The sequence below is a fragment of the Maylandia zebra genome, linkage group LG22 (assembly GCF_041146795.1).
Source record: "Maylandia zebra isolate NMK-2024a linkage group LG22, Mzebra_GT3a, whole genome shotgun sequence".
In the NCBI taxonomy this organism is placed as follows: Eukaryota; Metazoa; Chordata; class Actinopteri; order Cichliformes; family Cichlidae; genus Maylandia; species Maylandia zebra.
In genome coordinates this window covers 18,169,896-18,196,896 of record NC_135187.1, presented here as the reverse complement: position 1 = coordinate 18,196,896, position 27,001 = coordinate 18,169,896, and the positions used below count along the sequence as shown (strand labels likewise).

General features: G+C 40.8%; 2 protein-coding genes across 4 annotated transcripts; one reads left to right on the top strand and one right to left on the bottom strand.

Moving 5' to 3' along the window:
• Positions 1 to 482: 482 nt before the first annotated feature.
• si:ch211-57n23.1 (uncharacterized) lies at positions 483 to 3,440 on the bottom strand. 2 transcript variants are annotated; one of them, XM_004548134.3, is made up of 3 exons: positions 3,323 to 3,440; positions 2,251 to 2,805; positions 483 to 925 (listed from the first exon to the last, which is right to left on the bottom strand). In XM_004548134.3, exons 2-3 carry the CDS (start codon positions 2,796 to 2,798, stop codon positions 784 to 786), a joined length of 690 nt encoding a protein of 229 aa, XP_004548191.2. In that variant the 5' UTR covers positions 2,799 to 2,805; positions 3,323 to 3,440; the 3' UTR covers positions 483 to 783. The 2 variants fall into 2 exon arrangements, with proteins under 2 accessions (XP_004548191.2, XP_076735247.1); XM_076879132.1 differs by having other exon boundaries at positions 2,251 to 2,809; positions 3,323 to 3,439.
• A 2,251-nt stretch (positions 3,441 to 5,691) lies between these two features.
• pip4p2 (phosphatidylinositol-4,5-bisphosphate 4-phosphatase 2) lies at positions 5,692 to 22,551 on the top strand. 2 transcript variants are annotated; one of them, XM_004548135.4, is made up of 8 exons: positions 5,692 to 5,958; positions 10,907 to 11,055; positions 13,034 to 13,140; positions 13,727 to 13,850; positions 14,472 to 14,546; positions 15,121 to 15,173; positions 18,745 to 18,835; positions 21,656 to 22,551. In XM_004548135.4, exons 1-8 carry the CDS (start codon positions 5,853 to 5,855, stop codon positions 21,797 to 21,799), a joined length of 849 nt encoding a protein of 282 aa, XP_004548192.1. In that variant the 5' UTR covers positions 5,692 to 5,852; the 3' UTR covers positions 21,800 to 22,551. The 2 variants fall into 2 exon arrangements, with proteins under 2 accessions (XP_004548192.1, XP_004548193.1); XM_004548136.4 differs by lacking the exon at positions 14,472 to 14,546 and having other exon boundaries at positions 5,695 to 5,958.
• Positions 22,552 to 27,001: the final 4,450 nt, after the last annotated feature.

The window sequence follows — 27,001 nt, the reverse complement described above, 5'->3', positions numbered from 1 at the left end:
TAATTGTACTGTCGTGAACTTAAACATTTAACATGCTGAGTGAGGCCTGTAGAGTGTGAGATGAAGCTCTTGGGTTTTTTGCAGTTTCTCTGAGAACTGACTTTGGAGTGAATTCACTGGGACGTCCACGCCTGGAACGACTGGCAACTGTCTTGAACGTTTTCCATTTGTGAATAATCTTTCTTACTGAAGAGTGATGGTATTCAGATTTTTTGAAAATGACCTTATAACCCTTCCCAGAATAATTGGCAGCAGCAGTCGCTTCTGTTGCTGATGTATTACCTCCTTGGCATTGTGTAAACACGCACTTGAACACTTCAGACCACCATAAACGTCTTCTTTTATAGAGGTTCTCACACATGCTGTTACTATTCCTATTAATTCCTATGGAAGCAATAAGAGTGTCCTTAGTTATTTTTATGCAATGTTTTTGCAGTATAGGTTAATTTCTATTAAATAAACAGTAATGTGGTGTAATGTGTTTATTTTAAGAAATGCTACAATGTTCATTTTGTTCTGTTGTGTCAAACGTTGACTGTAAAACTAGACTTTACAACTCTGTTCATCAGAACTCCAAGAAAATGTGACATTTATTCATTTCTGCTGATTCTTGGTTACACGTTTTATTTTGGCAGGCGAGCTGGTGACATAATAAGGTGCAAATCAAGTGTGTTTTGTTCTCATTACAAACCACACTCATCCTGAGCATGCATGCATGGACTACATCGTTATGAGACATTCATATCATATAAATACAGTTCAAATAAGGGGTTTCCAGCATCATCAGTGATGGATGAGTTTTCTAAGTCGAAGCTGTACATTGAGAAGCGTCGCCTCCAAAGTGGAAAACTTCTCCTCCAGGTGGTTAGCCATGTGGTCTCTGCCTTCGAGAGCATCCCTTGTATTTGCGAGATGCTCCTTCATGCTGCATGGGATGAAAAATCACAAGCAAACACGACAAGAAGTCAAATTTGAACAATTCCCTGAAATGTTCACATCTAATAGAGCCGAATGTCCAAACTTTCAATTTATATTTGTGCCAGAGCCTCGTCTCAACCAAATGTCCAGACAGATGTGTGCAGGGAAATACTGGAAATGACTCAGATTGGCTGGAAGCTGTTTTCACTCAGCATGTTAAGCAGTTAAACACTGGTCCAGGGTTCCCCAGAACCTCACTAATAATAATTTAGGACAAACCCCCAACAACTGGCCTTGGATCACTTTTTGGATCCAAGCCCAGCTGGAAATGTAGCTGCTTTACTTCTTTACTATGTGGCTCAAAGTTGCATCTAATCTGTAGTAAGTACAGTAGAGGAAGTCTGTCTATAAATATGCCAAAACCCTGATTAAAGCACCAGATTTTGCATCATTAAAGAAGAAATCAGGGGATAAGCATTAATTTTCTCTGCATGAAACCAAGTACTGCACTGCATTTTAAAATGAGCAATGGAAGACATCATGGCGTGGTTTCACAAGAGCAAGAAAAAGGGGAAAAAAGAAAGAAAACTGCGGATAACAAAGACAGATGGATACCAATATTTGGACCAGACCGGACAGTCTCCCACAGAAGCTATGATTCTTTCCGGCAGATTTTTTTCTTAAGTATTTTTATTCATTTTTAGCCCTGATTGAGGTTGTCATAATTCATGCATGACACGGTTAAATAACAATAATTAATTAATAATTATTAATGGAGTGACACATCAGTGTCCGATGTAGTGGTTTATGCGCAAGTACTGACACAAATACAAGAAAACAGCCTTTGAATAGCTGTCCAATGTAGTGACCACCTTGCCTGAAAGGGTTAAAACTCTGTTTCTTGATGCCACTGTTTATTTTGTTTATTGATGCCATATTATTTCTATGTAGCATTAATATCACTTTGACTTTCAGATCAATCCATAGACCTTGAGGGAAAGGTCGGAGGCCAACTATGATGTGTTTTAAATCATTATACAGTACTTTCTATATATTGACAACACACTGCCCACTTAGAATCATAGCTTCTAAATTATAAGGCTTTTTGTCAGTTTTTGACCAATAAATCATTAAATTGACATTGAAGACCTCAGTAGATGTAAATTTTAATTCATGGGGTGTGACATGACCCCACTCTAAACCTACAGAGTATTCATTTAAAACTTTAATAACATATAATAATATATAGCCTATTTTATAGTATTCACCTCTCCACCCACCCGCTGATCTCAGGTTATTCCTCCTGAATTCTCCACTGTTATTGTTTCTTACCTTGTAAAGACACCCCGCTCCTTGCCCTCTTTCCTCTTCTCTGCCAGAGAGACAAACACGGTCTCCACGCTTTGTATAGTTTCGGTCACTTTCTGGTGGTCTGATCGGATCCCCTGGACCTCCTCTCTAGCTTGGTGGTCGTAGGACAGCCCTCCCTCTTCCACCCCGCTGGAGGTGGACACCGCCTGCAGGGCGGCCCTGTTCTGCAAAACAAGCAGACGAGACCTGGCAAACTCTTTGGGTCCTGCTATGTTTTCCCAGCAGATTGGAGATGATGGAGGGAGCCAGAAGCGCTGCGTGCAGTTGACTGGCTTTTCTGAGGACTCTGTTGTGAAGGGGCTGTCAGCAGGGAAGCTGTGGAGCAGGTGCAGAAGAGACGATCCAGAGCCCCACTCCCAGTCCTCGAAATCCGACTCCCCTGACCCTTGCTCAGGGGGGAAACTAGGAGGAGGACTTGCTGGTCCTCCATCCTCTGCTGGAGAACAGATCCCCAACAGGAGACAGAAGGACAGGAAGAGCCAAGCCCTGCTAACTGTCCCCTGGAGCATCTCCAAACTGGCTGCATCAACAAGAAAAAGACTTAGACACACAGGAATCACCAAAGAAAATCCATTCACCGTGTTTATTATCAAGTATTCTCATACTTAAGCTTCCTGTACAAGAGAAAACTACTGTGTGAAGGGCAAGAAATTTCTACTGATCAATAGAAACATGAAAAATAACACTTAGACCTCTTGATTGCATGCATTCAATGACATAACATTCAAAATAAAAGCATGACGTTTATTATGTTAAGTTCAATAACAAATAAGCTTAAATAAATTTTTTAATAAATTACACAAAATAAATCCAGTACAAAACCAGAGAACATACATTTGTGTTTTTTCTCCTGCAGTTTAACCGGAAATTTGCCTCAGTTTGGTAGCGTCATAGTTGGCAACAAATCAAAACTGCAAACGCATCACTGAAGGAAATCCTGAACTCCAGATCACCGCGATGTTTTTTTTTTGTTTTGTTTTACGGATGTGATGCGAATTTTCATTCTAAGATGACTTTTGTTCAGCGGTCTTACCTTACAGAGAGAGCACAGAGCAGTCTCTGTTTGTGCGTAGCGGCGCTCCTCTGGTGCCTGCAGCCGTCGGAAAAAATGAGTCGTTCACTGCAGACTGTTACATGCAATCTGAATCACTTTTACTGGCCCGGTAACAGCAGAATCAGGAGCTTGGATTTTCCCTCAGTGGAAGGGGATGGGATGGGAGATTGTAAAATGCATGTGAGGTGTGGGTTACAGTAAAAGCTCCCTGCTGGAGGGAGAGAGCGCCATTCTCTGGATCGTATCCCTGATTTGAAGTGTATTTATTTCTTTGTGAGCTTCATTTTCTGTGCTCATTTGTGCTTTTTTTTTGGTTTTTAGAAGTGAAGACTTTTTAATTTGAGTGGCAGGAGGAGAAGGAGGTGCGATGCTCTGGGTATTTATGAGCCATTTACAACATCCAAAATAGCTACAGCAAAACGCTCGAATTAAAACACCAAATCTGCTTCTTAAACTTGCTGGTCTGAAACCATCCCTGAGTTACATTTGAACACGATGGTGTCCTGCAGTTACTGGGGAGAAAAGAGTTTCAAAAAGTACCCAGACTGTCCATGAGCTCAAAACTCATGCAGAGCATCTGTAGTTATTTAGCGAGTTTTTTGAATGACCAGAGAGTGGATCCACACAGCCGGAGGCTTTCACCCTGACATAAGCTGCAAGGAATGGGACACATTTTGGCACAAACAAGCCAGGGTTTTGCAATTTAAGGGGAATGACGAGCAGTTTTCTGAAAACAAACACTAAATTTAAGGATGAATTGTAAAACATAAAAAGGGTGGGACTTAAAAACATTACACCACCACGAGATTCTGTTTATGCAATAAATCACTGGTTTGGCTTAAGTGTGCCTCCTGCCTCGCAAAGTAACGTTTTAAAGGTATTCACTGGTTATTTTAGAAAATAACATGACAATAATAAGAAGTCGAATAAAATTAAAATATGAATTCCAGTTTATTTACATGGTTCAATAACACTTCATTTATTTGATCTGTTTGTAAGAGTTGACTACTTTTATAGTAATTTTGTATCTTTATGCTGTTGTTGTCACCAGAAAGTGACCTATTGTGACTTTGACCTTATTTTAAAAAACAACACTAATATTCTCTTGATGCAGCAAAGCACACAGGTGTGGAAAGAGTTCACTTTATGAGCATGTGTGCTGGAAAATATTGTGATTCACTTTTAATTTTTCTTTTTAGTGAGAGAAAAGCTTAAATTTTACAACTGCAATTCTGAAAAAAATTGGGATGCTGGAAAACATGTCGTCAGATGTTTAAACTTAGAAAGTGTATCTTTTTCAGTCAAACTGAAAAAGGAGTGCTGTTTATAGTATGAACAATCGGCTCTATGAAGGCCATCTGTGTGGTTCACAGATTTGTATAATTGTGTCCAAATGTTGTAAATACAGTGAAAAGCGAAGTCCAAAACTGACTCTGAAATAAAGAGAAATCTGACTCACAATACTTTGAAAATCCTGGCAAAAGCCCTGATCACTTGTATGTTTACCCCCTATTTTGGGTGGTTGTTATATCTGAGGCTATTACATGCCCAGAGTTTTTTTCTTTTGTCATTCATACTACACTAAAGTAATAGATACACAAAAATACAGACATTTCTAAAAAAAAAAAAATTAATTATGATTTATTAGTTATGACTTACTCTCCTGTAGTTGCAATTGCAGGACAGTCTGAGCAGTGAGCTATCAGAACCTTTTCCTGCAGTTTTGTAGTTTTCTGTAATGATTTCTTTCATTGACTACAGCAGCATTCCTTTATCATGTACAATCCTGTACTGAGACTTACCATTATAACTGCACTTCTTATTCTTATATTAAATGGGATTAAAAGTGCAGTTAACCATATTTACACTGGGAGAAAACGGGAGGTATGCTTAACAGTTACTTAGTTTTGGTACTCGTGGTCCTCCATATTGTAAAATGAGTTTGCCACCCCTGGTCTACATAAAAAACACAACACAGCGGGACTTTGCTGAGTGAACCTGACACCACAGCCGTGTATAAATAGTAAAATATGGGGCGAGCGTGCTCTGACTGCACTGCCCCGGACCTCAGTAATCCCACAGTGACATCTAGTGGCAACAGCCGTGAGTTGCTGCTTTTTCTTGTCCCACCATTTAAATTCCCAAACTTTATCGTCGCGTTTGGATTTCAGTCATGTCGTTATTATTCTTAGGCTTAAATATGAATAAATATGTATTTGGGGTATTAAATGGAAAACGCTTTTTAAATCAATGCAGTTTATCAGGAAAAAATAAAAAAAATTCCTTCAGTGTGCACCAGCATGAACTCTGCCCATGCCCGGGGCCATATCTGAGAGGGGCGTGGACCACCGCGGAGCTCCTCCCCTCTCCAGGCTTCCGTCAGCGGGGCTGCTGCTGCTGCTGGACCGGAGCGAGTCGGCACCAACAACCAGCCGCTGGCTGCTCCTCCGTGCTGAGGGAAAACTCGGTGCAGCCAGGAGCCACCCCGTCATTTCTCACGGTCAACGACATGGCCTCCGACGGCATGGACGAGCGATCTCCGCTGCTGTCGGGCCCCAACTCCGAGAATGTGACCCCAACAGCTCCCCCGTACCTGCAGGATTCAAGTCCCCGAGGTAAACACGCCACACGCAGCACCCCGCCGCTTGCATGCTGAATCATTTTCAGGGCGTATCGAGTTTGTGTGAGTGCGTAAATAAAGCTGCAGCAAGGCGAGGCAAGGGCATCGCTGGGAAATCAGTCGGCAGCTGACTGAAAGGTGGAGCTTGCACTGTGAGAACTGGAGCAGTGGGTTATAGAGGAGAGGGGCCTGCGATAATACCAGCAGTACCATCAAACAGTGTTTTCAGTGCAGAGATTTCTACATCACGATTCACTGGGGCCTGCCGTGATTTTGTCCAGCAAAAAAAAAAAAGAAAGAAAGAAAGAAAGAAAGAAGGTATGAGCTGAAGCTCTGCAAAGCCTCAGTAGATTTTGGGTTGAGTGTTGACGTGGGAGCACTGAGGCATTGCAGATGGAGGCAGGCGAAGCATCCTTTTGTCCAGCTGCAGATCAACAAAAGCACCCACAGGTGTGCCCTTTATGGGAGAAATAATGCAGCACGAGTTAAATGTCGTGTTCTCCTGTTTTTAATGATGGTGAGTTTTGCTCGTTTGCATGGTGAATGCACTGTAAGCGACGAGCTTGAGCCTTCTTGCATGATTTGCAGCTTTCATACAGCAGAAAACATAAACATGTAGGTTACAGCCCACAGTGCTTATTCTCAGGACTGGCAGCAGCTGTCTGCACTGACCTTTGCTCTGAATATAATCTCCTCAAATTCTCAATATATTCTTCTCCACAAGAAGAAAGACGAAGCAAAGTGCCTGTGGGAGCTGCAGAAATGCATGATCTCACATAGAGCCCTCCTTGTGTTTTGCTGGCATTAAATATTGATTCAGGCTGTACTTTGACTTCAGTTCACATTCTCTTGTTTGAGGATTAGATTTTGAGTGCTACTTTCAGTAGTATTTGACCTTTTTTCCTGTTTCTGCTTCTACGTTTTTGTCAGCAGCCTGACAGAAACAACGTTTCTTTGCTTTGCAGCAGCTCGGGATGGTCGGCAGCAAATGAATGGACTCATTGACCGTGTAAATCAGTTTAAGGAGCATTTCAGGCCAATTTCAAACAAACAGAGGAGAGAGAGAAGTGCTTGTTGTTCTCGAGAAGTCTAATCCCACAGAATTCATATTTCACCACGGGATTAAACTCTTAATGCTGGACTGTAATAATCTAAGAAGCAAGAGCCTGGCTGGATGCTAACACAGTGACACAGTTCCTCCCCCCTCCCTCTCTGCAGACTGGATTATTGGCTAATTCCAGTTTGGGTTTGTAAAATCAATTACTTTGATCCTAAAATGCCAAAACTGTGACATTTCCCAGAAACACAATGACTGTGATGCTGCTTTGACTAATGAGCAGCTGCATTAAGGCACTAAAGTGAGCTGTGGCTTGAATTTAAATTTTAGGATATCCATGTAATACTTGTTGTGTTCACTGGAATTATTCTGTAGTAGCAGGTAGAAATTCAGTGGTTCCTGCTTGTTGTTTTTGTTTTTTTTGCCCTAAAATAATCAAAGAAAAACAAGCATGTCTGCCTCGTTTAAAATGAAGCTTTACCAGCTTCACATTATCAGGACTAATTAGTCTAAGGTGAAGTCATGAAACGTCAATATTTTAACAGGTTTCTTTATATGAAGAGATCCAGTTACCCTGCTATTACAATACCGAAATAGAAAGGTCTGATTCTTCTTGTTAGCAACTCATGGTCACTTTAACAGGTACACCTGTTCAACCGTTCATTAATGCAAATATCTAATCAGCCAGTTGCATGGCACTAACTCGGTGCATTGATGCATGAAGACGACTAACTGAGAATCAAACTGGAGAAGAAAGGTGCTTTAAGTGACTTTGAATGTGGCGTTGTTGTTGGAGTCAGACGAGCTGGTTTGAGTATTTCAGAAACTGCTCATCTACTGAGATTTTCCCCACACAACCGTCTATACAGTTTACAGAGATTTGTCAGAAAGTGAGAACAAATCCTGATCTGATAGAACGTCAATAGCAACTGAAAAAAGCAAACGACCAAGATATGGAGAACAGGATCTCTGAGTGCAGAACATTTTGAACCTTGAAGCAGATGAGCTACAGCAGCAGAAGATCACCCCAAGTGAGACTCCTGTCAGCTAATAACAGGAAACTGAGACTACAGTTCACACAAGCTCACCAAACCTGGACAACAGAAGACTGGAAGACTTGTGTGATGAGACTTGATGTTAGATGGTAAGGTTACTGACCACATCCATCGCTTTATGACCGCAGTGTACCCAGCCTCAGATTGTTGCTTCCAGCAGCCATAAACAGGTTTTTTTGAACATGACAGTGAGTTCACTGTGCAGGCGACAGATTTGCAGCAACTGTGTGATGCCATCATGTCAATATGGGCATTACACCATGGAGAAAGCACCTTGTTGAAGCCATGAAGAGTTAAGGAAGCTCTGAAGGCAAAAAAAAGGGGTCCCATAAAATCCCGGAAAGGTGTACCTAATAAAATGTCTGGCAAGTGTATATAAATTCAGTTACATTACTTTGAAAAATCAGTTAATTTACTTTCTCACTAAAAAAACATTGTTATTTTGTTTTGTTAGTAGTAGAAACTTTCAGTGTTTTATTTATCATGAAAACACAAAGTTAAAAATATTAACTTGCTGACTCCACCATTAAAGAGCTGCCTCCAAAGAGAGAGCAGCTACCGTGTGGAAGCGGGTGGGTTACAAGAACATGTGACCAATGACGAGTCTTTATCACAGGTCAGTGGAAGAGAAAAGTAATTCAGTCTAGTTAAAATAAATCAGTTATCAGTCATGGATTTGCAAACAGAGCCGACCGAACCCAATGCCCTGTCTGACTGATTAACACTAATCAGACGAGTGGAGGAGCTTTATTGATATCTGGCTGAACTGTTCATAGGTGGAAGCTGAGATGACTGAGGCAAAGAACTGCCCAGCCTGGAAAGACTCCTCCATTAATAAAGAGATCAGCTGTCGAGACATGCTGTCCTTTAGTAAATGAACACAACAGGAGACACGGTACAATAACATTGATCTTAACATGATAAAAGCTGACTTATCATCTGAATCAGAGCAGCACTTTATTAGAAGACAACCCAAACCAGTGTGCTTATACACAACCAAGATGTTTAGATTAATAATGTATTGTAATAGTGTAAAACATAGATGTAATTAAGGCACATTGTTTGCAATTTTTATACTGTGTCTTACACACATGCACTAAATGTCTACTAACGTAGCTGCTTTGGGAGATAACTAGATTTTCTTTCAAATTAACTCTCAAATTTGTGGCTAGATCTTAAAGACTTCAGATTAAATCTAAAATGTTGGCTGTAGTGAGGGATGGGCAGACGCATTGTTGTGTCGGTAAAAGGAAAACTGTAGTATTATTTTAAGATTAAAGAGATAATTTTTTTCTTGCCACACAGAAAGGTCTCCAGAGCTGCTGGTGTCTGAATACCAGATGTTCAGCTTGGCATTCTATCCCACAAACCACAAGTGAAGTCATCGAGTCAATACCCTTAAAGCAGGACTGTATGTTGTGGTGTTGGTGGTGGTTGCAGCAGAGTCTTCTCGTCTTTCCTCTGGCTCCTTGTGAAAACCTATAGCTGCTGTCTTCAGTGTCAGACGTGCATTAAAACACACAAAGCAGCAAGAGGAGGAGAAACAGACCTGAGACTAAGTCGGGGTGGATACTAACACGGCAGAAATTTAGATTTAATCCTAAGGTGTTGTGGAATAATAAAAAATATTCTCCATCTGGTCGCACTGTGTTACATTTTAGATTAACAAAGCGTAGTAGAGGAGGATTCACTTAGCTTTGTTGTGTAATAAGAGCCACTCTGCTGCCTGAAACTCAGTGGGAGTGTCCAGTCTTGGCATGCTCGCGTCGTAGTCGTAGCCAGGTTCGCCCAAATGTAGACGGGTGTCCCATCTGTCCCTGTGGTGTCAACCGGTTCAGAGTCTCTAAATGTCGGAGCCAAGCACGTTTACCCACCGACCCATGCCATTATCTCATTCAGGGCGAGATTAGATTCTAATAATTAGTCGATTGTTAGATTGGATGGCTTCTTCGTGTCACTGAGCCGTCAGTCGGGTAAATGAAGCCAAACAAAGAGACTGTATATTCTGATATAGCTGGTTAATATTTTTTTGGAAAGAAGCTTGTCATGAATCCAGAAAGCATGTTTGCGTCCTCACTTTTTCTCCGGTGCCTAAACATATTTAGCTTCCTGTCATGGAGGGGGAAGAGCAGCAGCTCTACATACCACATCTGGATTTAGGAAATGTATTTTGGCATTTTAGTTTAGAAAAATGTGAGACTGACATCTGAATGAGTATTTAAGTGTTGATCGATATAAATATGATTTCAGCTTGCCAGAGCTTAAGAATATAGATGGCGTAATTACTGTATACTCACATGTTATTTAAACCTCTGCTCCTGTTAATTAAAATTAAACTGATAGAGGTATTATGGTTAATTGTGTAACTACAGATTTTATTGGCTTTAGCTACGTTACAGACAAGCAGAATTTTAAATATGCCACAAAGCCATTGTAGTAAAGGCAGTGGCTGGTGCAAGCCTGTAGATTAAATGTTAAAACTCTGAAATACAGACTAAATACACGAGGTTAATGTGGGATTAAACAGTACAGAGGTCATTATGGTGGCCACTGTAGTCAGTTCACAGTAGGCCTTGCAGACATAAAGAGAAAATCTTGTCTGTAAATGGCAGCCAGTTTAATTTGGCGACTTATTCAACTAATTCAACAGTGGAAAATAATCTTTAACAAAAACCTTCAAGTTTAGGTGGAATTATTCAGGTACTATAAATTATTCTGTTTCCAAAGTACAAACTGGACACACAAAGCCAATTTTTTGTTCATGAAGCTGCTTTTCTCCAGATGCATGCCATTAACATCTGGCTGTGTGCTTTGCCTTCCTCTTCTCAAAGCCGAACTACCTCCTCCTTACACAGCCATCGCCAGCCCCGATGCCGGCGGTGTGCCTGTCATCAACTGCCGCGTTTGCCAGTCGCTCATCAACCTGGACGGAAAGCTGCATCAGCACGTGGTCAAGTGCACTGTCTGCAATGAAGCTACAGTAAGTGGAGGCTACATCATCACAGGTGTCGACAAACTAAAACCGTAACAGTTCAACATTCGACTTTCCTCTGTATCTGTTACAGCCTAAATTCCCTGTTGAATTTTGTTGTCAGGCACATTTTTGCATGAAAGAATGTTTGATTGACTTTCAGTGCTCACATTTGGACTGCTTTTTCCCCACCTTTGCTTCTTTGCCTGCCTTTATCGCTTAAACTGATGTTGACATTCGACCAAATTAATCAGGGCCTAAGGCTGCCAGTGTGACAAGGAGTGCAGGGAGAATGAATGACTGTCATCACCAGCGCTCGGGTGGGAAATGCCATTAGCACAGCTGATATTTTTGGTCGTTATGCATCCACACGGACATCTTATATTATGCTACTCTGCACCAAAACGATGCACGGTTTAGCATCTGGCCTCGAGCTGTTGTATCTTACTGTAAATATAAAGTTAGAGAGTCACATGACCAGAACTTGATTTTAACCAGGAGTTTCTCCAAGTTTTGTTTGATTTACACAGGCAGCGCAAAAAAAGTACACTTGAAATATTTGTTTTTAAGTGTGTTTGTAATGGTTTCATTCAGAGGATGGTGGTTTATGTTGGTAATTGACTGTTACAGTTGTTGACACCAGCTCCAATGTCGTTTTTAAGAGGGTTTAGTCTGCTGTGATGGCTGGATACAGAAAATCTGAAATAGAGGATAAATTCTCCCCCGAGCTCATTCTGCTCATTCTGTGTTGAAGTATAACGTGAACTGTGGATGAGCTAAATTTAAAGCAGTGCATTCTTTACTGGTTGTGCTTGTGGTGCTGCTACTGTGAGAGCCCTGGATTTAAAGTGCACCTACAATTTATTTTTTTATATTTACAATTCTTTGATGAAGTATTCACCCCTTTCCTGAGTTCCTTTTGTTTTCACGTGTTTGTCACACTTAAATATTTGAGATCATTGTCTAATATTAAAATTTGTTCAAAGATAGCCCGAGTAAATACAAAATGCGATTTTGAAGTCATGATTATGATTTCATTTATTAAGGGAAAAAAAGCTATCCAGACCCACTTGACCCTGTGTGAAAAAGTACTTGTTTCTCTTGTTAAACCATGTTTTAACTGTGATTAACAACATGTTTTGCAAAGTTGAGTTTCATTTCACTGGTCACACTCAGGCCTGATTACTGGCTGAACTGTTGAATCGAGACATAACTTAAACAGAACCTGTCTGACAAAGTGAGGCTAAAAGATCTCAAAAAACAAAAAAGAAATAAAATCATTGACATCTGTCAGTCTGGAAATGGTTATAAAGCCATTTGTAAGGCTTTGGGACTCTAGTGAATTACAGTGAGAGCCATTATCCACAAATGGAGTCGCTGGCCTACCAAAATTTGTCCAAGAGCCCACGGACGACTCATTCTTGAGGTCTTAGAAGAACCCAGAACAACATTAAAGAGCTGCAGGCCTCACTTGCCTCAGCTAAGGTCATAGTTCATGATTCGACAATAAGAAAGATACTGGACAAAAATGGCATCGATGAGAGAGCTCATGCTGAAAAACTCTGTGGCAAAGATAAAAAATCTGCAAAGAAGATTGGGACGAAATTCCTCCACAGCAGTGGGAAAGACTCATTGTTATCACAGACACTTGAATGCAGTTCTTGCTGCCAAGGGTGGCACAACCAGTTAACATGTTTATGGGACAGTTACTTTGTCACTTAGAGCCAGGTAGGTTTTGATAACTTTTCCCTTAATAAATGAATTCATCATTTAAAAAGATTTTTTCTACTCTCAACTTTCAGATCATAGTGGTGTCAGTGGGCCCAATAACCCTAATGTGGTCACAGCTTTGTGGCTCCATGCAAACGTGCTCAACAGGTGCAACCAATCAGAAGAAACTTGCTTAAAGGAGTTGTACTTTACTACTGAAACCAAAACTTTTCTAAGCATAGCAGTTTTAACTCATAGTTTTTTATGTTTCTTTTAGCCCATTAAGAATCCCCCTACAGGGAAGAAGTATGTGCGGTGTCCCTGCAACTGCCTGCTCATCTGTAAAGACACATCCAGAAGGATAGGATGTCCTCGACCAAACTGGTACGGAACAAGAAGAAACATTCAGACAGTTTACCCCACTGATGCAATAAGCCACACAGTGCTTCAAAACTGAATCTGGGGCTGTGGCAACATGTTGGCTCTGTAACAAGTCAAACAGTCGCGTAAGGTAAGGTAAGGTAAAGACCAAGGAGCTTGGAAAGAAAAGCGTGTGGACTTCTCTAAGTTTCTTGAGGATGTAAGAAGCTTTTCGGATGAGAGGTGAAATATCTCTTTAAAAAAGCCATTAGAACATTACATTAAAACATTAGAGGTTATCTAGGTCTTTATGCCTTTAAGAAATTCCTGCAGTTTAACTAGTTGGTGTGTGTCTTCTAGCTTCATACATGGATAAAGCTGCATATCATCTGCTAAGCACTGAAAATTTATGCTGTGCTTTCGAATGACAGTGTCCAAGGGAAGGATGTATAATGTAAAAAGAATTGATCCCAGCATGAAACTCTGTGGAACTCCATAATGAACCTTAGTATGTAAACAAGACTCGCTGATCACATGAACCAGTTGGAGTTTTAGTTTTATCTATATCAGTTATTATTAATCATAAATGTCTTCTTGGTTCCTCTGACAGCAGACGCATCATCAACCTGAGCCCAGTGATGGTGATCCCCGAGGAGCAACCCGCCCAGCCAGCGCTGCCCATCCAACCCGAGGGAATGAGAGTGGTCTGTGGCCACTGTGGCAACACCTTCCTAGTATGTAAACCTGCAAATACAACCATCCTCAGTCAGGCACAGGCTTGTTAATGCAGAATCTCATTGCTGTGCTGTTGTTGGTACGTGCATATATACGTAATTTTGAGAGCCTCGCCATATGTTCATGTTTACAGAAAACTACTGCAGTAAATAGATAAATTGCTGAAGGATTGTCTGCTAACTAGTTGTACTTTATGTGGGGTCAGCTATTCATTAAAAGCACAGAATTAGACATCTGCGCGTGGCTGGCATGCATTTTCTGCATGTTTTCTTTCATTGCGTGTCTCACCAAACATCCTGAGTACCTCTTGACTGAGCATGGCCGCACCTTTCCACACAAGTTTCCCTCTCTAACATGCTCTCAACCTGCTTTTTGCAGAGTTTTCTAATCTCGGATAAAAATGGCTTCCTGCCACTCTTTGTTGATGTTACTATCAGTGCATTTGACATGTTTGGGTTGAGTGTAACATGTCACACATGCATTTAATATTTCACATAAGCAAGGTTATGTACACAACCTGAGCCATTGAGTCAGTGTGACACAGACTCGAATGTAAGAAAAATAAAGTCAGTGCTGTTTTCCTCTTAACATCTGCACATTGCTGCTTGCGGCATCTGCAGGGCAGTGAGGACGCCAGGACATCACAGCCTATGTCTGGTCTCCCCAGTGATGGCTCTCCACCAGCACAACAACAGGTTGAGAAAGCTGGTCTTACTGGTGGACTTATTAACAACAGCCTAACCCGCTCCAGCTCAATTTGTGGCCTTATTTACTCTGACTTTGTGAACATCTGGCTTTGAGCAGAGCTTTGATCAATTAAAAAAATAAAATGTAAATTTTTTTTAATGCATTAGGCTCTAGAAGTCTGCGCTAAATTGTTTCTTTTTTATTGCCGCTTGCTTACCTTTAGGTATTTAATTTATTGTTATTTCTAACCTGAAGCCAGATGTTGTCACATGTTTAACTTCACCGTGACCCTTGAATTAATATGATTTGGAGTGATTTAACACTAGATGAAATATCAACTAACGAATTATGACTCTGTGTGCTAACTTAGCAAGAGTGCAGGATAGATTTAGACGGTTCATTAAAACTGTTTCAGATCATTTCCAGTAAGCCTTTTGCTGATTTGTTGTTTCTAAAAAGAGTAAGATTGTAGTGTTTCGTTTCATTTCTGTGAGCCTGTGCATGCGTGTGTGTCTCCGTGCGTGTATACGTTTTCTTTGTGCCTTAAAATGAAAATGCTGATTTCTTTTTATTCCCTCACAGTGGATGGAGCTTCGATTTAACACGCTAGCCAAGTGTCCCCACTGCAAAAAAATGTGAGTCCATCAAACTTTCACACAGAGTTCCCCTTCACACAGTCGCTTTAAGTGGATATCTGCATGTTTATATTCTGAATCAGTAGGCACAAACCAAGTTTTGATGAATGGGAGTTTTCTGGTTTCTGCATGCTTTAGTAGCATAAAGCTGAACTTTGGAGTAGGCTGTTCATGCAGAGAGCAAAAGAACAGTGGCATTTGCCAAAATGCAATCTTTAATCTTTAATGAGATCTGTGCTCACAGCCCAGCACTGTGCAGCTTGACAGGACCTCTCCAGAAAACACCAGAACTAACAGGTTCACCACTGGAGCCCCATTTTCTTCACAGAGGAGAGCAGATTCACACTGAGCACACATGACAGATACCACGCCATCTCCAGACTCTTTCACATGTGTATATTTATCTTCATAATGAATGACTGAATTAGTCTTTGTTGCGGGGTGGGGAGGAACACCATGACATTCCCATACATCTCACCAGCATGTACTGGGGTGATCCTGATGGGATATACCTGGAACACCTCACCTTGGAGCCACCCAGGAGGCATCCTGGTTAGACAGGAGTAAAAAACAAAAAATTAAACAAAAAAGCTAAAAAAAACCAAACAAACAAGCATAAAAAATAAAAGTAAAATTCAGGAAGGAAAAAACATTAAGTTCACTTTCCTTCAAATGGACAGCTGTACCAGTGTCTTCACAGCTGGCATCGGTAACAGTTCTAAATCTTGTGTTTGATAAACCCAAAGTTTGATAGTTTCTTGTGGTTTTCTTTCTATTATCGCAACTGTTGTTGGCATTTGGTGCCATACAAATAAAATTAAATTGAATGAACTCATTCATGCTGTACGTGAACATCAGCTGTGCTTCAGAGCTCTTCTGCTGAGAAAGTAAACTTCCCATGTGTTTCTCCTCATTTCTGCTGTGTGCTGCACAATGCAGTTCTGCTTTAAAAACTACAGTAAGTAAAAAAAAAAAGTGTTAACTACATTTTATTTTCAGATGTCAGTTTCCAATTTAATCTGGGAAAATTGTCAGGTTAGCCCGTTAACTATGAAAATGTCTGGTTTGTTTTTTCCAACTTCATGATTTTGCAGTTACAGAAAGGAAGCCACTAATTTTACTTCATGTCTCATAGAAAGAAGTACTGCAGTCTGCTTTTTGTTAAAATGCATTTCATTATATTACAATTGCATTGTCTAATGCAGCTCCTGGGATGCAGTTTTAGTGCTTATGATAAAGCCAGAGGAGGTTTACAGCTCTGCAGTTAGTCAGCAGAGCAATGGTGACTTTTACCACCGTGCCCTGTTATGTTTGTTGACATCCTTCTGTAACTGAGTTCCTGTGGCTCTTAAACACTTCCACTCTGCAATAGCATCACTTACAGCTAATTGTGAAATGTCTGGAAAGGAAGAAATTTCACAAACTGACTTGTTGCAACTGTGACATCCTATTACAGCACCACGCTCCGAATTTAGAGCAACTCATTCTATCACAAATGTTTGTAAAGGCAGACTTTTGTCCACATAATGTACACAGAAACATTGAAAACAACGTGCAAGCTGAAAGTAACAACTTTCAGGAGCCTACACTGTTACATTTGATTGTAAAATAAAAATAAAAAGAACCCATTAATTAGCTGCCCCAAACAGGAGATTATAGAAAATAACTTTGAATTGCAGGATGCCCTTCCTGATGCAACCCCAGACACATTCATGTCTCGTCCCAGCATTGAACCAGACATCCTATGCTTCTTAAGCAAATGTGTAAACCACTACACTATAGAGCCAACTAGTGAACACATGCAAATCGGTATGATTCATTATATCCACTGAGCTTTGTGAAATCTAAATTTGGTCAGCAGAGTGAAGCTGAGGCTGTGTGAAACACTGTACAGTGTTGTTACACTAAAATCCCCACACAGCTTACTTTAAAGTTATTTATCTTTATTTATTGGAGAAGTAATTCACCATGAAGGCATACTGCACATGAGAAAAAGCAGAATAGAAAAAAACATAGACATTTCACTTCTGTATAGGCATTAACACTTCGCCATGTAGAGCTGTGGTCTAGTATGACTCAACTATGAAACCAAACACTTGAATACCAGGAGAAAAAAAGAGGGTGTGGGGCGATCGTGGCTCAAGAGTTGGGAGTTCGCCTTGTAATTAGAAGGTTGCCGGTTCGAGCCCTGGCTTGGACAGTCTCGGTCGTTGTGTCCTTGGGCAAGACACTTCACCCGTTGCCTACTGGTGGTGGTCAGAGGGCCCGGTGGCGCCAGTGTCCGGCAGGCTCGCCTCTGTCAGTGCGCCCCAGGGGAGCTGTGGCTGCAATGTAGCTTGCCATCACCAGTGTGTGAATGTGTGTGTGAATGGGTGGATGACTGGATGTTTAAAGCGCTTTGGGGTCCTTAGGGACTAGTAAAGCGCTATACAAATACAGGCCATTTACCATTACCTATTGAATTTATGTTTAAATTCACTGAGATGCAAAGGTTTAGAGGGCTGGATTTGCAGTTCTTGGAAGGAGGAGGGGAGGTAAGCAAGGCTAATCTAGACGTGTGACACGTATTAAAGTTTGGCCTCACATGTAATGTTAGTGGTATGAGGGTCACAGGTCTGAGGAGAGGAGGAGGGGTCACCTCAGAGAGGTTTTTGTCCTAATGAGATGATGCAGACAGTGATGGTGAGATAAGCAGCAACTATAACATGACACTACTTCTACCCTTGTTTTCTGTGTAGTTGGCTGATGTACTTCTTTAAGTCAGTGAACTTCATTTATTATCTCTGTGCAATACTTTTACCACTCATAGCTTTTCCAAAAATTCCTATCATCGTCTCTCTCATCCTAAAACCCCCTTTCCTTCTTTATTACAGACATAAAGGCTGAGCTAAATATTTTCCCTTAATTCTCATTGAGGAACTGAAACTTCTGTTCTAGTAACACCTTTCCAAAGAGAAGTCCTCTTAATTTAAGCAGATAAAACGGTAGTAATTTCCGTCTTCTGTCTACATTACTAAAATGAAGAGATGGTTCTAGTTCACTGAATAAACAGCTAGTAAAAGAAACAGGGGATGTGAATGCAGTAGAAAAAAAAGTAGAAGGCAGTAAATCAGGTGACCAGGCACCCCTAAGCCATCTGAATGCCAGTGATCCCTGAAGAATGCTTCAGTCCTGTCACATGAGAGGCATGTGAGAGCTGAGTGGGGGAAGGAAAGTGAAATTATAGTAAAGTTATGCCAGTCTGCTGCTTCAAGGCAGTTGAACTGTGTTTGTTTAGAGGCTGGATGGAGTGGAGGTTGTTTGGAGCTGGACATGTGACCGTCCTGGAGCGCTTACAAGTGTAACTTAAAAACGGAAGTGAGACTTTTGGCAAACAGATTTATCATCAGAGCATGGTGAAGTAAGATCACTGGGACAATGTGTGGGGACTTCCACTGGATTACAAAATAAAAAAAAAAAAATAAGACAGTGTAACATCTACATGTAGTTTGTATGTTTCAGTCTGTATCCGTGTGGAAACCCTCTAAATGTTTCTCCCCAATTTCTTTCTTTTCTCAATCTCTCTCTGCAGATCCTCCGTCGGCAGTGCGCTCCCTAGGAGGCGCTGTTGTGCTTATATAACTATAGGAATGATCTGCATTTTCATTGGAGTGGGTTTAACAGTAAGTACGCTTTGATCAGTTTGTGCAGATACTATCCAAGTAAGTAAGTCACTCTTTTGACAATGAAAATGGACAAAAGCCACCAAGTTAGCTCAGTACAAGCAAGATGTACAGTGGGGCAAAAAAGTATTTAGTCAGCCACCGATTGTGCAAGTTCCCCCACTTAAAATGATGACAGAGGTCAGTAATTTGCACCAGAGGTACACTTCAACTGTGAGAGACAGAATGTGAAAAAAAAATCCATGAATTCACATGGTAGGATTTGTAAAGAATTTATTTGTAAATCAGGGTGGAAAATAAGTATTTGGTCACCTCAAACAAGGAAAATCTCTGGCTCTCACAGACCTGTAACGTCTTCTGTAAGAAGCTTTTCTGTCCCCCACTCGTTACCTGTATGAATGGCACCTGTTTGAACTCATCATCTGTATAAAAGACACCTGTCCACAGCCTCAAACAGTCAGACTCCAAACTCCGCCATGGCCAAGACCAAAGAGCTTTTGAAGGACACCAGGAAAAGTATTGTAGACCTGCACCAGACTGGGAAGAGTGAATCTACAATAGGCAAGCAGCTTGGTGTGAAAAAATCAACTGTGGGAGCAATCATCAGAAAATGGAAGACATACAAGACCTCGATCTGGGGCTCCACGCAAGATCTCATCCCGTGGGGTCAAAATGATCATGAGAACGGTGAGCAAAGATCCCAGAACCACACGGGGGGACCTGGTGAATGACCTGCAGAGAGCTGGGACCAAAGTAACAAAGGTCACCATCAGTAACACACTACAACGGCAGGGAATCAAATCCCGCAGTGCCAGACGTGTTCCGCTGCTGAAGCCAGTGCATGTCCAGGCCCGTCTGAAGTTTGCCAGAGAGCACATGGATGATACAGCAGAGGATTGGGAGAATGTCATGTGGTCAGATGAAACCAAAGTAGAACTTTTTGGTATAAACTCAACTCGTCGTGTTTGGAGGAAGAAGAATACTGAGTTGCATCCCAAGAACACCATACCTACTGTGAAGCATGGGGGTGGAAACATCATGCTATGGGGCTGTTTTTCTGCCAAGGGGACAGGACGACTGATCCGTGTTAAGGACAGAATGAATGGGGCCATGTATCGTGAGATTTTGAGCCAAAACCTCCTTCCATCAGTGAGAACTCTGAAGATGAAACGAGGCTGGGTCTTCCAACATGACAATGATCCAAAACACACCGCCCGGGCAACAAAGGAGTGGCTCCGTAAGAAGCATTTGAAAGTCCTGGAGTGGCCTAGCCAGTCTCCAGACCTCAACCCCATAGAAAATCTGTGGCGGGAGTTGAAAGTCCGTGTTGCTCGGCGACAGCCCCAAAACATCACTGCTCTCGAGAAGATCTGCATGGAGGAATGGGCCAAAATACCAGCTACTGTGTGTGCAAACCTGGTAAAGACCTATAGTAAACGTTTGACCTCTGTTATTGCCAACAAAGGTTATGTTACAAAGTATTGAGTTGTATTTTTGTTATTGACCAAATACTTATTTTCCACCCTGATTTACAAATAAATTCTTTACAAATCCTACCATGTGGATTCATGGATTTTTTTTTTTCACATTCTGTCTCTCACAGTTGAAGTGTACCTCTGGTGCAGATTACTGACCTCTGTCATCATTTTAGGTGGGGGAACTTGCACAATCGGTGGCTGACCAAATACTTTTTTGCCCCACTGTAACTGTAACTGAGCTAAAGTGAAATAAGGTAAAACAACAAAACGTCACAAAAAGAGAATCTGATCTGCATCATATTTCATGACACAGCAGTAGAGACTTTAAACTCTAAACCACAATTCACTCCCTCCATGTGGAGGTGCTAGAGGACGAGTCTTCAGCAGCATCACCCAGTGGGGTTCACAAATTGTCAATGAAAAACTTCAGTGTAGAGCATTTGTATTTATCTGTACTTTATGAATAGGAGTAAAGATCTGGAAATTTCCATCAGACACTGGTGTTGTGACCTGAGAAAATGAAAACTGTATATATGTTTTAGAGATGACGAGAAAGATAAAAGTGACAAATCTACAAAACATCCAATGCATTTCCAACCACGCCTTGTTCAGTGTTTCACAGAAACATATTTAATATAATGAGCTTATACTTTTGCATTTCAGCTGAGGCATGGTCTCACAGGCTGGCCAAAAAAAAAGTGATTGTCCGGTTGGCTGCAGTAGTTTTTTGTCTTTGGCTGGGTGATATTAGTTGCAGAAGGTGCAGCACCAAAACTATCCTTTTCACTGCTTTGGTTGCTAACAGATTGCAGCAGTTTCCTATAGTTTGTTTGGAAGATGCCAACTTATCTGTCGCTAACCAACTACTGAGTGGTAGTGAAATTCGCAAAGGTGCTGTACAAATCATAAATGGACATCATTCCCCTTGAAAGTAAAAGTTGTGCCTTATCAGAAGGCACCATGTTTCAAAACATGCAGCTTTTACTGTGAGGGTAACTGTGTCTGTTTTCAGGTTTCCCAGTTTCACTCCTGCTTAGAAAGCAATTAGCAAGGATTTGCAAATAACTTGATAAACTACGAGCAGCCACGGCAAAATACAAGTGACCAAAGCAAACACAAGGAGGATTTCTGTGCAGGGAATACACTTTTCCCCCTAGCGCCTGCTTGCTGCCAGGCAGTCGCCCACTGATCTCTAGCCTTTTATGACTGGAGCCTAATCTGACAAAATGCATATAAGGGGATCTTTTTAAATACAAATCGATGATCTGTATTTCTATAGGTGTAACTATGATTTCCTCCATGCTGTCTTCTTCCTCCCTCCCCCCATTATGTGTAATTATAGGTTGGCACTCGGGACTTCGCCAGACGTTACAACGCCACCTACGTGTCCTGGGCATTTGCCTATCTGCTGGGCCTCATCTGTCTGATACGTGCCTGCTACTGGGGGGCTATCAAAGTGAGCTACCCAGAGAATAGCTTCGCCTAGAGTGATCAGAACATGTGCACGGCTGGAAGAACAAAACTTCACTTTTAGTTTTTTCATCTTGCTCAGATTTCAGTCATGTTCGGCGAAGTGGAACATCTGTAGAGTGAATGGACAGGAGTTTGTTCAAGAAAGAGTATGCTGGTGATTTTTCTTCATGTTCCGTTTGTGTCTGGAATATTTTTGACTTACTGAACAAACCTACTGCCTGTCAGTCAGTCCTGTACCGGTCCACTGAGACTCAAATCCAGTCCAAGTCTCCTAAAATTGTTCAAAGTACAGAATTAAGAAATTGAAATGATTTTTCTTGATGAATGCCTGAATTAATTGGTTCACATGCTGATTTTAGAAATGATAGTGCAAGAGACTGGCTGGGTTTAGGATTTTTTTTTAAAAATCAGTTTTCTTTCCTTCAGCAGCCTGAATGACGTGACTGCACCCACTTGATTTTTCTCGTTACCGACCAGACCAAATTGAAACAACCTAAGAACAGTTTTCCCATTGCACTACAATTATATGCAATTGTGTTGTTTTGCTGCTAGTTAATGTCCAGCTGCAGAAAGCTGCATATTCATACTGCATTGTAACCATTGCCTGTGTACACTGACATAGTATTGCTATATGATTTTAACTCCTGAAAATGTTGATTTTTGAGGAGAAATTATCCTTAAATACCCATGTGTGCCAACTTTGCTTCCAAGTGTTTAGTCAGGAAGAGTGTCAGATCAAGAGGAGCTTGTGTTTTTTTTTTTTTTTTTTTTTTTTTTAAAAATCATTTCTTTGTGCCATGCAGCTTTTAACTCACTACAGCAATAACCAGTTTGAGTTGTTATGAAGCTTCCTGGTCCTCTGTCCCCAAGCTTTTCACCGTTACCTTCTCAAAATTATCCACAAAAACAAAACAAAACATGGTGACTCACGTTTGCATGCCAACTTTTTTTTTTCTCTTCCAGTTTTAGAGGTAGTTGAAGCCTATGATGTTCCTGTCTTTGCTCCTTCTGCCTGTGAGTTAGAATGTAAACCCTCCTCCCTTTGCTTATATCGCTGCTCTTTGACCTTCAGTGAACTCTGTCTAGCTAGCATTGCTATACGCTAACTCAGCATCCTATCTCTTGACCTTGACCGGTGGGCACAGTTCAAACTCCTAACCTTGTTTTGAATGTGATTATGACGATGAAGCAGAAAATACTAAGAAATACTTTGTACATAGTTCAAATTCAGTACTTGGGTAAGTGAGTATGTATGTAGCGTGAGCTAGAAGGTAAAGTTGGCTTTTTAAAAATGATAATTTATCAATAAAATAAAAAAAAAATCTGCCTGTGCTGATTTGTTTGTTTGTTGAGTGAGATCAGAGTTTAAGGATAAAATATTGGCCGCTCGTTGTGTGATGAAGCAAATAGAACCAAATCAACAGCAAAAAGCAGTCTGCAAAGGTTTCTGTAGGATTACCACACAGCTATGCTGGTCCCTTTTTTCTAATGCTAAACTAGTTTTGTTTTTCTGGCAAGTCTGCAGCTGTTTTATTTATTGTTCAGTCTTTCAACAGTACTACCAAGAGATCTTACTAAAAATAGTCTTTGGCTCACCAGAAGTAATTCATGTTTCACTGGACTGAATTCTGATGCGTTTTTGCTAATCTAACAAATGCCCAGTTCAATAATGCAAGAAAGACAAGGAAAGCTGGAAAGAAAACATACAATGATTTTGCACCCTAATTTATGAGGTAGTCCGGCGTTGTGATTTTATTGTCATCAGAAGAAGATTTCAGAAAACGAGAAGAAATAAGCGGTAGTTAATTGTTTTAAGTCTAGCTGTATTTTCCAGGTGAGTCTTCAGCCAGTTAACTGTTCAGTTTTTTTTTGCACTAGCCGACCTACTATAGTGATGTGTAATACCAATTTTTTTTCTTTTCTGATCTGATACCAAGTAAACGCAAACAAGCAAACTTTATTACAACAAGCAATAAGGTTAAACACTACACAAGCTGTACAAGTACATTGTAAGAACACAGATCTGTTAATTAATGGCAAGTGTAACCGGTGTGATTCTGCGTTGTGTCTGATAAAAAAGGTAAAAGAAAGAAAGACCTCCAAGTAAATAATTTGCCCACTCCAGCTCCTCTCCCACAGGGGAATTGTAGAAAAAGGCTGGCATTTATTTTTACATTAAACATAAAATATGCATTTACACGTAACATATTTGACATAAGATAAAACAAAAACAACATGAAATCTGACATACCTGATAAAAAAGGTAAAAGAAAGAAAGACCTCCAAGTAAATAATTTGCCCACTCCAGCTCCTACGACCAAATACAGACAGTGGGGAAGAGGATTAGCTCAACCCACCACAGCTCCCAAGCTAGCAAGGAATACATATTCATGCTATCATTTATGGCGCCTAAAACACATTTATGACACACACATACTACACACTTATAACATCTTACAAAAACAGGCTCAATAATGACAATAACTGAATTAAAATCGCAATCATAAACATCAGGGTGGTTAAATATGAATTATGTGTGCTTTAAGGTGCTGGAAAGCAATGACACCCACCTCTCCCACAGGGGAATTGTAGAAAAAGGGGAGAGGCAAAAGGGGTACACTGTATTTATAGTATTGCACCAAAGAAGAAGAAAAGAATGAGGAGGGGCTCTAACTGATAATGAACACAACTACAGGCTTGGAGGTCCTAAAAGTCAGGTATAAAAGGAGAAGTTTGGAGGTTTAGAACACATTTTGTGTAATTATAACAATGTTATTTATGACTCTGTTACACAAGTAACAGAGTAATAAAATATAATTTCACTTGATAATGGTGACAAACTGCTTGGACAATTTGGTTCTCCTTTTAAATCAGAATAGTACAGTGGCCCTGAGAGGCCAAACAGACTGCAGCTTCAGAAAACACCAGCAATAAGAAAAACACTGAAAAAGCACACAAAACAAAACGGAAATAGGAAAAACGAAGACACAAATAGGATAAACAAAAACAGAAATAGGAAAAAACAAGGGAAGTGTTTCCAGGGAGACAATAACCCGACGGACCAGTTGCAGGAACCCAAAACATGGTAGGCGTGTTTCATCATGATTCATATAATACTGATGACGGATTTTTAGGCTAATAGTTAGTCCAACACACTTACCTCTCCTCTTTTCTTTCTTCGCAAAACCAATAGGTCCTCCACTTTTAAGCGTCTCCCAGCGCAATGCTTAGCATATTTTGGTTCCTGCAACTGGTCTGTCGGGTTATATTCTCCCCCGAAACACATCCCTTGTGCTTTTGGAAATCAGATTTTTTTCCTATTTCTGTTGTGTTTTGTGTGCTTTTGCAACGTTTTTCTTAATGCTGGTGTTTTCTTAAGTTGCAGTCCATTTGGCCTGTCAGGGCCACCGTAGAATAGCATCAAATCAGTGAAACATCTGGGATATTGATCTGCTCACTGAAGTAGCTGGTGGACTTTACAGGTGCAGCAATGAGACAACCTCCAAATCAGAACCAAAATGAAAACTACAGAGGAAATTCCAAGAGACAATTACACAAGAAAAAGCTGGACAGGGCCATAGAAGGTCTTTTGAGCCCAACTGGCATTTCCCATAGAATACTAGGAATTGGCAAGTCCACCACTGATGAGAGCAGGTTCACCCTGAGAACATGTGACAGATGTGAAAGGGTCTGGAGAAGCTGTGGTAAACATTATGCTGCCTGTAATATCATTTAGTATGACCGGTTTGGCGGTGGTTCAGTGATGGTGCGGGAAGGCTGTGTGCACATGTGTCTTTGTCTTTCTGTGTGTCACTAGTGGGACTGTCACCCTTTGGCTCTTGGCACCCCATCTAGGGCCTCCTTACTTCTCATGCTGGGGTAGATGCACAGATGTCACCAAGATGTGTGGCCTCAGGTGTTCGGTACCCCCGGGGCCTGCAGATGGCGCTGTTGTCCTGGTTCCATCTCTGTCTGCCCCCAGGCCTCACCCCCCCTCTCTCTCTCATTCACTCACCAGCGGTGGATAGCGGTGGTAGAGAAACTTTCTTAGGGTGGCAAAATCAAAGCTTCTTTTGGTTAAAATACATCAAATGCAGTCAGAACACATGTTTTATATAAATATAGTCCATAACTTTATTTTCTTTGGCCCAGATAATTAAAGATTTCTGTTACATAAAACATGAATTTTCATTTTATATACACTGTACAGTCTACATGATAACTGTGTAGCCCAATAAGTATAAAATCAATAAAAGCAACACAACATGGAGTGGTTCATTTGGTTCAAACCCAAGTCTAACTTAAGTTTCACACTCTTTTGTTTTATTATTAGAAATAATCAAATTGTTACATGCTTAAATTTACACAAAATGCAAGAAATCCGTTCTGTCATGAAATGATAAAGTTATATACAACTATTTACCTAAAATGCAGCCACTGCATCTTTAGGTTTTTTGTACAACCATTTAAGAATACTACTAAAACTAAAATGAGAGATCAATCAGGTGTCACATTAAGATGCCACACAAATTATTTGTGCCAGTGCAAAAAACACTTTGACAGAGAGAACACCAAAGAGATAAAACCAGGTCTGACAGCAGGAGGTGTATCTCTCCTCCTGTTTTTCACCTGGAGCCAGTGTTTACATTGCAGTCTGCCTTTGTGGGTTTTTGGCCAGCAACTGTGACATTCAGAAGTCGCCTCACAGAACAACACAACACACTCCAAACATGCTAAATGCCACCGTCACTCCCAAAACTTTATCCTCTTCCTAAATAACCAAATCCCAAGTGTTGCCAAATAATTTTTATCAGTCAACATGGTACACCTTTACAACAGTAGGAAAGGAGTGGCATTTTTTTCCTTTTTTTTTTGCACTGTCCATCACGCATTTTTTTTTTTTTTTAATCACAACTGTGATTGGATTATCAATAAAATGAAAAAACTGGTATATAGTTTTAAGTCTGAGCTTTCAACACAAGTTGAAACACACTCGCGGCTGCATCTAGTTGCTTTGATATCTTAAATCTGTCGTGTGATTTGGAGGTGTCGGCGTTTCTGTCGACCCCAGAGGGTCAATAACACCCACCTTCATTCCATTTTCAAAGTGTAACAATTAACCACCTGCATGAAAGCCTAAAAATGCCCATGGTGTTGATGCAAAATGTGTTCTGGCACAATCATGAGCATTGGTTGCTATGGACAACAAGAAATA